The sequence below is a fragment of the Emys orbicularis genome, chromosome 6 (assembly GCF_028017835.1).
Source record: "Emys orbicularis isolate rEmyOrb1 chromosome 6, rEmyOrb1.hap1, whole genome shotgun sequence".
In the NCBI taxonomy this organism is placed as follows: domain Eukaryota; kingdom Metazoa; phylum Chordata; order Testudines; family Emydidae; genus Emys; species Emys orbicularis.
Genome location: NC_088688.1, coordinates 101,537,050 through 101,550,690, shown reverse-complemented (window position 1 = coordinate 101,550,690; position 13,641 = coordinate 101,537,050). Strand labels below are relative to the sequence as shown.

The 13,641-nt window shown below is 39.7% G+C and overlaps 1 protein-coding gene across 1 annotated transcript in view; it reads right to left on the bottom strand.

Annotated features, from left to right (window-relative positions):
• The window catches only part of LOC135880559 (transducin-like enhancer protein 4), a 118,764-nt gene that overhangs the window by 50,907 nt on the left and 54,216 nt on the right, over window positions 1-13,641 (bottom strand). The window contains exons 7-8 of the mRNA XM_065406887.1: window positions 5,056-5,260; window positions 4,672-4,688 (exon numbers count right to left, since the gene is read on the bottom strand). Coding sequence (XP_065262959.1) covers window positions 4,672-4,688; window positions 5,056-5,260 — 222 coding nt within the window. The remainder of the gene's footprint in view (window positions 1-4,671; window positions 4,689-5,055; window positions 5,261-13,641) is intronic.

Sequence of the window (13,641 nt, the reverse complement as noted above, 5' to 3'; positions counted from 1 at the left end):
AAGCCCCAGGCAGAATTGGGACCCTGCTGTACTAGACATTGTACAAATACAGACATGGGCTCTGTTCCAAAAAACTTACAATCCAATTTGAAACAAGCGAGTGTAATAAGCAATAGGGAGTATGAGGCCAATAGTAGCAGGACCACACAGTTACATAGTTTAGCTATATGCCCAAAATGATGATTCAAAGTGCTTTTATAAAAACTTACAAAGATAACAAATACCATCAGCTATCTCTGACTGTCCCACAACATAGCCGACATTAGTTGGTCCATTTCTTGAAGGTGTCCTAGCATAGAGAAAGCTACACAGGAGGGAGAGACCATTCAACTTACATCGCTTGCTCCCAGATGGTACTTTTCTCCACAAATACTTCCTCAGTTTCCTTACAGGATAATTTTGCCACAGGGAACGTTGTTAGGGAACAGAAGAGAACCTGCTACCTCTTGTTAGGGGAAAATCTGGCTGGATGGTGGGGGGAAATTAGGAGAAGAGGCAGGTGTCCTATTTGAGCAATTTTTATAGACATGGAAAAATCCTGGAACAATTTGCCAGCAAGAATCAAGTTTTTCCATTGCAAAGTGCTTAGGAATAGCCTTTAAAAACAACCCCCATTGAGTTTTAATGCTTGCGAGAAGGAATCAGAATATTTTGTAAAAGGTAAATTTAAATTTAAAAAGAAAGGTCTATGCTCCATCACAGTCCTTGAGACATCAGCACTTCTAGACATGCCCTTGTGATTCACCTCTCCCTTTTGTTTGTCCTGCTGGCTTTGTATCTGTACACAGAGTTCCCATGACCCATTTTACTGAGTAATGAGTTTTTCCATACTTTAACTTTGTAAAGGATTCTGAAGACTAAATCAAACAAAAAAATCAGAATGCTCCAAAAGTTTTCTTCCTCCCTGGACCCTATTGTGTTGATGCTGGACAATCTCATGTTTTCTAGAAGGTTCCTAATTAGTTTCAGAAGTCATCTGCTTACCCCAGAGATGAGTCCGGAAGGATCCAAGTCTGGTTTGGTTTATCAGGGAGAAAATGTTCCATTTAGAAGGGTGATATAAATTGGAATATGATTGTGCCTTTCTTGTTTGCACCACTGCCTCAAGAACTGGCTTTTGATGTCAGCCTGCCTTACTTCACAGTTCCAACCATTGATTTTGGCTTTAATGTTCAGCAAGGACATGAATGAGGGTTTTTTTACCACATTCCCCGAAGAGTCTGTAAAATCTTGTGTGTAAGTATTACCTATCCCTTCTCTTCCCCTCCCATGACCCACACCCTCCTTCTTGCCTGTAAGGAGTAATTTCATACAGTGGATCCTCCCTCTGTATGGATTCAAATTTAAATTCTCCAGTGTTAGTGAATCAACTGTTACCTTCGTCCCCGGTCAGAATTAAATGTATAGTAAAGGCCAGTGTAATTATGGAGGGCAAGTTCAATGAAGACAACTGGTTGACAGGTCAGGAATTGGTGGAACAGAATTTTTTTTTTTTTTTTTTTTTTAAAAAGGGGGGAGAGAGAAGCATACGACCGAATTCCTTTCTTCCTTCTTTATACCAATAGGTAAAAAGTACCCTAATTACCTGAATCTTACAGTAAAGCCTAAATTTATATTTTATGAGCTATTCTAAGATCTGCCCTGCTTAATAATCTATATCGTCAAGAAAACACTTTAAAGTGTCTCTCACAATTAAACCCAGCCACACAACCTTGTATAAATCAAAATTTTGCTACCATATCAAAACGTTACACTGGGGCTGTATAATGTTGCCCATATCCTCATTACATGCTACACTAATTACTACCAGCAGATTCAGGATTTTCTGCACATTAGAGGCTTTTAGAGGAGCTATAAAAAATTTCAGGCACCATTAATTTAAATTTGTATTGAAATTTCCTTTTGACAGATGGCCAAAAATTACTTATTATTTAGAGTACCAGAGCTGCCTGTTTGCACATTAGAAGAGGAAAGGGAAAAATTAAAAGCAAGAAAGAAATTTATGTCACGTTCATTACCTGTTAAATGTTAAGGAGCATTATCCTGCATGAATAAATTATTTCATACAAGCACACAGACTCCAGCTGCTGGCAACTGGCACGTTCTGGCTGATAAAAACCATCTCAAGTCACACAGCAGACAATCATAAAAGCCTCTCTTAACCAGGAGCCACTTAAGGGAGGACAGATCAATAGAACAAGCGACTAACTGCTACTCTGGGCATCACTGAAAACATTTAAGGAAATTAGCAAACTATTTCACCTTGCAAAGCTGGCAGCAAGCCCTAAAAGCGGACACAGTCCAACTCATAATTTGAACACTATACAAGACAAACATCTATTTATAGCCATCATTCCATAATAAATCAGTACAAAATAGTCACACCTTTCTCTCAGTCTCTCTAGCTGTATGTATGTTCATTCATTGAATCACGTCACATAATTGCAAAACAAAATGAAGATCTACCTTTCCAGCATGAATACAAAATATAGTGTATAGCCCCCACCTCTTTTTTTTTTTTTTTTTTTTGGATGGATGAGGGGGGAGAATAGGGAAGCAAGATTAATTCTGTACTATTAGCACTATACTATTTTAGTATAGTGATTAGTGTATTATATATGTTAATAGAACTTCATTCAGTTTTGTGTATGTATGTGCATTTTGAAAAAATGTTCATACATAACTCAATGAGAAAACAGTGAAGTTTTATTATGGCTTCAGATTAATTAGATGATACAGATGGAGGAGAATATCTGGGTAATTTTAGTCTAATGTGTACAGATTTACTTATATATTTTTAATCAGAGCTTAAAAAAAAAAAAATCACTGAACTATTTGTCCAGGGTGAGTAGGAGATGCAGTGTTATTAACTCCTGTACCACCTAAGCTTTCGTTTAATAACAAAAATTCTGTTTCTAACCCTTGTGGTAGAGAAGTTAAATAGACAGAAAAACTAATGCAGTGGTGTCTTTGCAAGTCTGCAGACAGACAGCTGCAGTGCCTCTGCTGCTCACAGTGAAAACCGACAGTTCATGGATGATATTCAGACCCCCTTGTGGCCAACAATAAAACTGACAATCAGATCAATTTCATTGTGCTGTGACTTGGCAAAGTTGTCAGTGGCAGTTAAGGCAGGCTGGGGAAAGAGTAGAATAGAAGACACACCCGACCTGCAGCAGCAAGACCAAAGAAACACCCCCTTTCATCATCACATCCAAGGAACTTGGAGGTGAGAAGGGGGAACCGAGAGTAGCCAGGGAAGAGCTTGGGGAGGAAGGATTAAAATTGATCAGAGACCTACTAGCCAGAAGATAATATGACAGACAAAACTCCAGAGCAGAGAACTCAGGTAAGAATCGTGACACCTTACCCTTCCCCAGAAGCTTTTTGTCAAGTGGAATAAGAGGTGATGACAGTGAGTTATGACCTGCGTCATTCCCCTGGACAATGTGATTGACCTTACAACCAATATTTTGTAACCACCTGGGCAGTAAATATGGTCGTCTGGCTATTAGGCTTGGCAATATTACCACACACCTATGTCAGATTTATTCAATTAATATTTTTCTGCTATTTGACCAGCCCTAGTAGTAAATTACATATTTTTTTTATAAAAATTATTAGAAAGTTGACTGAAAATTTGTTACAACTGTTAAATGTACACAAACGTTTTATTCCTTTGGGAGGCATGGCCAGAAATACATTCCCCTGCCCCCATTTCATACTTGATAGTGCCTGTTTAGGCTTATTCTTATGCCTAGTAGAAGACGGGTACATTTTTTAAACCCGGATTTGAAAATTCAGGAAATTCACACACACAATTTGATTGTGCTCCAGGTATGGATGAGCATCCTGGTATATGTGCTTATACAAACAAAAAAAATAGACTAGTACATTCATAACTATGCAAGTCACTCTGTACATGTCATGTGTTCCTTTATAAAGATTAGGATTTATATGGCCATGCAAACACTCATGCTATCTACCTATAGAGATTAATTCAGGGTCAAGAAATTATTTAGGGGACGTAGAGAAAAGGGGAGGAGTGTAAGGTGGGTTAATGTGATGGTCATCTTTCATGGGCTTGAAAAAATATAGGTCTCCTATACCACTTCAGATAAGGCTAAAGAATAAACCATTTCTAACAGGGATAACCCAAGTGGTTAGGAGGTAAAAACAAAATTTTATTTCCACACCTTGTACAGTTTATTTCTTTCCACATTTGCAGACAAGTTTATATTTTGAATATATTCAGAGTATAGGTCTGCAGTCTCCAAATAGTTAATACCACCTGCTAGCCCATTCCCCCCCCCCCCCCCCCGCCCCTTTGCTCTCAAGTGGGACATAAGAACTGCTCTGCTCTTCCAAATGTAGGAACAGGATGCAATTCTGAAGATTCAGCCAATGAGAAAAGATGGGATAATTAAACTCATTGGCTAATAAATCATCCTGCAATCCTAGACGTGTATATTATTAGATACTTTCTTAATGAAATACCGTAGATGCTTTCTTAATGAAATACTGTATCTACGTGAGATTCTGCTCATCAGTACAAACGTCACAATCCAGTTTCAATTCATGACATTTTGTACATTTCTAGTTCAAACTGCAATAAAATGTACCGCACAGTTCTTTTAAGTTGCTCCTTCCACCTATGAAATAGAGTCCTACCTTTATGGAGTCTCTGTCTGCATACAGAACAGCAGCAACACAAGCAGGAAGAGGAGGCGGTGGCAGGGGGAAAATACAAAGAGAAAAGTACTAGTTAGTTTACATAAAATTACACATTTATCATACTTGGAAGAAAAAAAATCATGATGTCTTAAATAATAAATTGCACAGATGTTAACTTTTCTGTCAGTTAATTATTAATATTGTACAACCAGATTAATAAACCCTGATTTCCACCATTTGAACACATTTTCTTACTGTCTCAATTAGGTAATAAATACTGGAGCAATTATATGGGAGTTCTTGTGAAAACTGTTTTCTTAGAGAAGAGACAAGCAAAAAGCACCGACGAGCTAAGCCTTCTGCTCATCTAGCAGCTCCTACCTCTTTGATGATCATTTTCATGATGCTTCTTTTCATCTTTAATTGGTAGGTGGGACTGTCCGCCCAGCGCGCTGGATAGGGCTAGGAGGCCAGCACTGCTGCCAATTGGTGGGATGGCTGGAGGCTGCAAGCCTGAAGGGTGTGGAGTGAGAGGAACTGGGAGACCATGTCCATGTGATAAATGCTGGGCCTGGAGTTGTTGCTGCTGTGAGAAATTAAACACCGATATTGAACTTGTTCTGAGAAAGGGGGTTTAACCTATTGATATGTATAGATATATGTCAATAAACACACACATTTTGTGTTTTCAAAAATGACCACATATTTGGGCATAATACTGACTTTAAATCTCATTTAGATTGGAGGTTGAATTAACCAAGAAAAAAAAATTATTGAGAATCAAGTAAACAGATTTGCCAGTTCTAGTTAAACTCGATTTCCTCTGACAGAAGTCATGGATTTTTTTCTTACAGGAAGAGACACACCACATACATGTCTAATCAAAACATATGTGAATAACTATACAAGCAGTTATAGCAGGGGAAAAAGCTGAAAATTGAGAAAATTAGTGTTAAACAGTTCTCCCAGCGCTACTGCACAGCATGCAGTGAGAGTTAATTTGAAAGAGAAAACCTGAATTAACAATCCAGAAAAGGAAACTGGTTGCAGCCACCGTTTTAAGCCCTTTAAGTGTCCTCAGCGGTACTTCAGCAAATTACTAAAGAAAATCTAATGTAGCAAGGCTTGGGTCCTCCTGTAGGCTTGCTCAATAATGCTGAAATAATTGGGCACTCTGTGCACGTTTAGTGATGCTCGAATGAAAAGCTAGAGGCCTGCCCTTGTACTCTTCTCTAGCTGCTGACTCTGTGTTGTGACAGGTTTATTTGAGTGGGACTGTGATGCATGCACCAGTAACTGCGCTGACAAGAGTTTAAAGTCATTTTTACCAGTACACTGGCAACACAGAGAAAACCCTTGAGAGGTTAGAATTGGAGTGCTTGACCTCAGCCAAGGCTGCATCAAGCTCTGTGCTTTACTAACCATTGTGGGGTAGATGGTTTGTTGTAGCTATTGAATGGGAAGAGAAAAAAAGGAAAGGAAAAGAAAAAAAAAAAAACATGTTACGTTAACTATATCCCATCAGGGATCTGCTCAGCTCAAAACTTACCCAATAATAGTCAGTCAACCAAATTTTTGTTCATACAGTTACTAGATTAGCTTTAAAATTTGCTTTTACTTTTAGAGTTGCCACTTCTCACGACTAACTAATGGTAAATCAAATCAAATTCCTTATTGTGAGATATCCGGTCCTGCTTTTTTAAAAAATCTTTGATTTAATAGAAAATTTACCCCCCAACCCACCACACTGTCTCCTGATTTTAACAGATCAAGGTGTTTATGGACTGTTCATTAGTTCTCCCTCCCTCCCTGGCTTTAAACCTGAATCAAGAGTGTGTTTGGTTTAAAATAGTATAACCAATATAAAAAATGATGAATAGTTTGTCTGAAACATTACCTGTAAGTGTTTGCATTTTCTAAAGACGCTACTCTTAAAACACAGACACCTTTCATAGTTTTTGAAACGTAACACTGGTTTTGAAATCAAGATGGGTAGAGCCAATCCTACCCTACCCCACCTTTATCAATAAAACAAAAGAAGCAGAATTCTCCTGGGAAAAGGGAAGGAGTAGCGAGCCCTATCCCTGCTCATCAGCCAATATCATTCTAGTAAGGTTCCACTACTTGTGGAAAGCATCAAATGTGTGTGTTTGTTTAATGCTCTTAGGGAAAAATGCTTTATTGCTCAGAATTTAAGACGACAACGATGCATTGTTTAGCTGCAGGGGTTGAATGTGGCTGCTTTGTAGCTACTCAGCAAGATGGTATTATTTATTTAGGAGAATGACACCTAGTACTCCAGCATCAAAGTTTTTTTTTTTTTTTTTAAATAAAAGAGCATTGGGAAGAAAGCCGACAAACTGAGAACTGCGCATAAACTGATGCAGCACTGTCTGCCTGGGTCTGCAGAAAGCCTCAAATGATAATGCAGAGGAGTCAGAAGCCTCTGTCCTCAATGGGATGTTAACACTGACAGAAAATAATGTCAACATTAACTATTCCCCAGGGGATCAAATTACACAAGAAATAGGACACTCATGAAGTACAGTACTGCAAAAATCTACAATGTATTGTGTGTCTGGTGGATATACCTTGATTTGTAGATAGAGCTTGGAGACTATCATTCCTCCCCCCCCACAATTCCATCTATTTTTCCACTGACATTTCTAAAGTGAGCATCTGCTTTCATCAGTATTATAGTGGTACCATGCTCCGTATCACTGATGCAGCAAACAGCATTAGCATTTTCTATAACTAAATTAGATGTTATAAGCAATATGCATAATGACACCTCTGGTAGAGGTTGTCTACATGTTTCCTTTACAAAGGCTCATCCTCAGTGGCTTCTAACTTTCTCAAAGCTGTACCTTCTCAGATGAAATTTGGCTCACTTGCTCTTGGTCAAGAAGTGATTTGTTTTCTCTGCCAGTTTAATTAAAAACAGTTGAGCTGTTTTCAAGCAAAGGAGCGGGAGGACAAAATGGCCGCTTTTCTGCTAGGGGAAAAAAATAACCCATTTGCAATCTTTCTTAGAACAGCTCATGCACCTCAGCAGAAGGGGCTAGAAACTTGAAATTCTCCAGGGTCATAGCCCCTTAGTCCCAAAGGTGCCTTCCACTGGCCAAGGGAAAGTTAGATTTGATTTGGCCAAGTTGCAGTGGTTTAAAGAAAACAGTTTGAGGGCATACACTGGATTGTATTAAATGATTAAAACTATAGAACTCCCATGGATACTGAATGTGTGTACTTTATAAACTGAGTGGAAATTATCCATGGAATAATGTCTCAGGATCCCATTGGAGTGGAACTGCAGGTTTAAGAGGTTATGAGTTGTACTCATGCACACAGAAGGAGGAAGGGCTCTGAGTACTGGGTACTAAAGGAGGCAGGGGTCCTGAAGAAAAAGTAGTATGATCATAAAATTAAAGGCTGTGTGGTAAAGTATATGCACAAGGGGTAAGAGTTAGAAGCTCCCTGTGCATCTTTAACTGCCATTTTGTGATCTTTGGAATTTATAACTATACTCAGACAATAATACACATACTGGCACCAATTCTCCACTGTGCCCAACTGGACTCATTGGTCGCAAACCTCTTGACCCCAGTGGAAACTAGAGCAGCATAGGGCCTACTCTAGCCTCAACCCCTGGTGCAAGCACTGTAAGTCAGCAGGGGATCAGATGTAATGGATGCCCTTCCCACCCAGCGCTCCCCCTCCTCTCACTCACGCTGGGGTGGGGTTGGGTAGGGCAGCTGGCATAGGGCTGTTGGACATTCTTCTATGCAGAGAGAATTCTCCAGGAGAAAGCTCCAGCAGGTTTAAATTTACTTTTTGTCACACAACTGAAGACAGAAGATCAGAAAATCTGGCTCCATGCTGACAGTTTTGTGAAGTTGGAATTTATTTTAACTGAAAACCACTAACTCTGAAATCGTGATTCATCTATGTTCCAAAATTGTATGGCTTCCCCCCCCCCCCTCCTGTGAGAGAACTGTACAACAACATGCAACACAACATTAAATAGCATACTCTTCATCTGAAGTAAAATTAAAAAGGACAGGACGTTAATGAGGAACAACTTTTAACTGAAAGAGCTAGATGTGTACATGCCTAAACTGAATGCCCAGGTGATTTTATTGTTGTAATTCTTTTGCTCCCTTTACCCCCTTCCTTTTTATTTGTTACCCCCTAATTAAATAACTTTGAAACACTTGTACATGTGGTTTGCTTTACACACACCTAGTCCTGTGGACTACAATGGGATTATCCACATACATAAAGTTAAGCATGTATGTAAGTGTCTGCAGGATTAGGGCATAAGAGTGTAAACTCTAAGGCAGGACATACGTCTTTCTATTTGTACTGTCAACTGCCCAGAATAATTTTGGGTGCTTAAATCATAACAATTAACTCGATTGAAGAAGCTTTTTTTAATCTAAAACTGGCCGAGAAGTACAGAATAGAATACTGCTGCATGTATTTGTTATTTCATCAAGTGCTGTTCAAGATATAACATTACAAAGGTGGAGAGGAATCAAGTGAGAGGTAACCCAAAAATGCAAATAATATTTTTAAAAATACATTAAGCAAAATGCTTGTTGAAACAATCTTGGTATTTGAAACGGAGATCAAACGTTTGAAAAAACATATCAAATAAAAGATAACATCTGTTTGTTATTAATCAGTATTTTAAGAGATTCTCTCTAAGATTTTTCTTACAGATACTCTACATTGACATCCTTGTTTACAATTGTGAAACTACTCTTGTCTCTTCTAAATGGATAGTTTAAAGTATTTTACAAGAAGTTTCTCTATCTGGAGACTGAATATCACTGATATCTACCAAGGAGATTCTAAACATTGATGCTAAGCTTAACTCCCTTCCCCCACCATCTTAAAAAAAAAAATCAAATTTATAGTAAAATGTGATAATAAACCCACTAACAAATTAGCTTCTAATGTTCTCTTGTTCTAGTCAGCACAATCAAAGCCTATTTTCCTGGAAAGGATTCAAGTTTCTACTGGATTCTTTCCAAGCAGCTCTGTGTCAGAGTAATCTACCGCTTTTCCCTTTATAGGCCCTGAAAACTCACTGCTATTATCCAAACAACCCAAACATCCTCCTCTAACCCGGAGACATTTTTGATGTGAACAAATGAATCTCTCAAAGACCTACTTTATATCTATATACTCTGAGTGCGCACACACACACACACACTACTTTCAACAGAGTGGGGGGAGGGGGGGGAGACGACATCAAGGAAGTATCCAGAAAAAATATTCTTATTAGATTTCATAGATTAAATCATTGCTCAGGTCAAATCATAATTAAGATACCATCACATATAAAACAGCTACAAGAAACTGAAGCAGGTGAAAGGGAAATGAAGGAAAAAGAAAAGGACAAAAACCATGGAGGGGGAAGTAGTTAATATCAATATCTGGTTCAAAGATCAGCAAGTAAAGCAATTAAATAAGAGATTAGAGTACTTTGGCACCCACGACTCTGGGTGTGTTAAGAAAAACACTGTCTTGGAAATCTTGTGTCTAACATGACATGCACAGACCTCTTAATATCACCTGCCACAATTATCACTAGTTGTATACTTCCTCCAACAGTCACACAGGTCTCCCTTCTGAGGTAATGCCACACAAAACCCCCCCACAGATTTTTCTGATAACCTAATGAATAATCTAACAGTAAGAAAAGACATGGTAAAATCAGCTGCAAAAGAGATCCATGCAAGAGCCCCTCCATTAAGATGAAAAATATTGCCAAATGCATGCAATATACAAAACTGGTTTGCTGTAACTGAGGTAGCAGAATGCACGTAACACAGAAGATGGCCTGATTTCTTCAAAGTCTCACTACACAGAGAGCCATCACTTTGAAAATTGGAATGCTTGGTATGGGGAGTGGAAGGAAGGGTATCAGACACAGGTGAGCTCTCAGAACAGTTCCTTCTCTCACACAGAGCTAATTTACTGGAAAAAGCTGATGGATTTCATTTCTGACCACAAAGAGGAACAAGAGTGCTTTCAATGAATGCCTGTAGTAGGGAAAGACTGGGAAGAGAAAGTAAAAGAGGCAAAAAAGGAGACACAGGGAATAAAGACCACAGAAAAAAAACCAATAGCAAATTTCTTATTTATTCACAGCCATGGATTTAAATCCTAGAACACTGGACAATGTGAAGGAAGGAAAGGGAACCAGGCTTGGATGACTGGGGTGGGGGGGGAGGGTAGAAGGAGCTTGTGACTGTCATAATATGAAGTAGGCTATGTAAAATAACTATATATACAAAATACTGAAGAAACTGTTGGAAGCACATATTATCCAAGTGCCTCCAGGATTCTTTGAATGGCCTAGAAAGAAACCCAGAAACACCAAGTGGGATGAAAGACAAAGTATGAGTACATTTCCATTCTTGATCTTGAGTACAGATACTATGTATCACCATTTATCCATTTTGTACAGAGATTTCTTAATCAACAACATAGCTTAGGGCTATAAAAGGAAAACAAACAAAACAAAAAACAAACAAGGAAGATTCAGCCAAAGAAATGCAGCAAACCCTTTATAAAAGAACACGTTTAGTCACTTGCAAAAATCAGTGTGCACATTTTTGCAGAGCATTTGGAATTCAGGATATTATTTTAATCACACATTCCCACCCACACATTTTTGAATTATAACTAAGGGCTTGTCTATACTTTAAATGCTGCAGCGGCACAGTTGTGCCACTGCAACCATGCTGCTGGAGTGCTTCAGTGTAGATACTACCTACGCTGATGGGAGGCATTCTCCCGTTGGCATAGGTAATCCCACCTCCCTGAGAGGCCGTAGCTAGATTGATGGAAGAATTCTCCCATCAACCTGGTGCTGACTATATGGGGATGTAGACCAGTTTAACTACACCACTCAAAAATGTGGATTTTTCCCACCCCTGTGCAACGTCAATATGGTGACCATAGGCGCCGACACCAGCCCTGGAGCACCCCCCAAAAAAAGTTAGCGGGTACTTAGCACCCAGTGGCAGCCAAGCTCTTCTCCCTCCCATGCCCTGCCCCAGTGCCTCCCACCACCAGCGGCCCTGCCAATCAACTCCTCCCCCACCCTCCCAATGCCTCCTGCTCACTGTGGATCAGCTGTTCTGCGGTGTGCCAGAGGTGCTGGGAGGAAGGGGGAGCAGCGGGGGAAGGGACACGCTTGGGGGAGGGGCGGAACTGAGCAGGAAGAGGCAGGGTGGGGCATTGGGGGAAGGGGTGGAGTGGGGCAGGGCAGGGGGTTTGGGGCTGAGCAGAGGTTGAGCACCCCCTGGGAAAGTCAGCACCTGTGATGCCGACCTAATTTTCTAGTGTAAACTAGGGCCTGAATGGTAGGGAAGAGAAGAGAACAACACTATTTGGAATCACCTTCTGGATAAAGGGCAGAAATTCTTGCATAAAATTATTCCACATAAGCCCTTTTTTTAAAATGTCACCACTGTCAACTAATAAAAGGGAACTTTTATTCTTCATGGATGAAATTCACCTGTCACAACAGAAAAGGCAGAAGTCTCCAAATGCAGCAGAACCGCAACTGGGACCTACAATACCTATGCACAGATCAGCCTGGAGAACAGAAGGATGAGGGTGGTCTGGCAAGGGCTAGGAATGGCAACAATGGGACTACAATTACACACATTCAGTGGCAACAACTGCCCACACATGGGGTGCACAGAAGTAACAACACCTATTTCAGCTAGATGTTCTATCCACACCTTATCCACACATTGAGGGAAATGGATTTAATCTCCATACCTCGTGTGTGTGTTTCCTTGCACAATGCCTGTCCCCTAAGAAACTGTGGAGCGTTTGTGTCATGCACTTATAACTTAGAGGCTGCAGAAAGGTCTGGTGGGGAGAGAGAGAGGGATGTTTGCAACCACACCCCTTTCTTTATGGGTGGATGGGAGGAGGTCCATAAAACTACAAAATAGGCGGTCCTAAAACTTCTGTTGTAAAATGGGTTCATGGTATGAAAAAAGTATGGAACCACTGATCTATGGAAATTTGAAGGAATGCCACATGAGATTCATGAGTCACATAATACAGAACCTTTAGGGGCTAGAAGAAGAGTTTAGCAATGCCCCTCATCACCTACAGGTTTGAACTTGGGGCCTTTAGATCTAAAAAGTGAGCTTGTATTGCTTGAGCCATTAGCATTGAGTCAACAATATACTCAAACATCTATGAGGGCTAGCCACTAGAGGAGGACAAAGAGCCACACTGAGTTAGCCTGAGTTACACAAGAACACAAGGCCCAACATTAAAAACAAATAGGTTTGTATTTGTTTATCTTGCTTTTACATCTAGAATGATTCTTCATCCTCCTGGTTTTTAACTGCTAGGCGTAAAATTGCTTGATGGCTATTTTTAATATCTACAGTGACTAATTCTTATACTGTGCAACATTTTTAAGTATTTAAATGTTTATATTATATGCCTATTTTTATAGACAGACAGACAGACAGACACACACACACACACACACACACCTTCAACTTCAGCACACCTTTTACTTGGGATAGAAATTTGTTAGTAGGCAACTTCCTGGCATCAATCCATTCTTTTCAATATATTCTGTTCCTCAGGAGACCTCCACTTGTGTTACACTTCTGCTCATATTTAGGCCAATTAAAAAATTCCTATTGATCTCAGGGAGAGAAGGATTGGACCCACAGACCACAATTCAGTACTGACATAAGTGGATGCACTCCCAGCTCTTCACACAGGGCTCTAATTAGGACCTACGCCCTTTTATTTCTAAAATTTCAGCACTCCAGTCTATCTACTCTCGTCACCATTATTCAAATAACCGAAATCCAGAATAATTTTTGTTGCCCTCTAGGGCAGTTTCTGCTTACAGCAGCTTGGGTAAAGAGAAAGGTCCTGTTGCTAAAGCACTTGACTTGGACTAAGAAG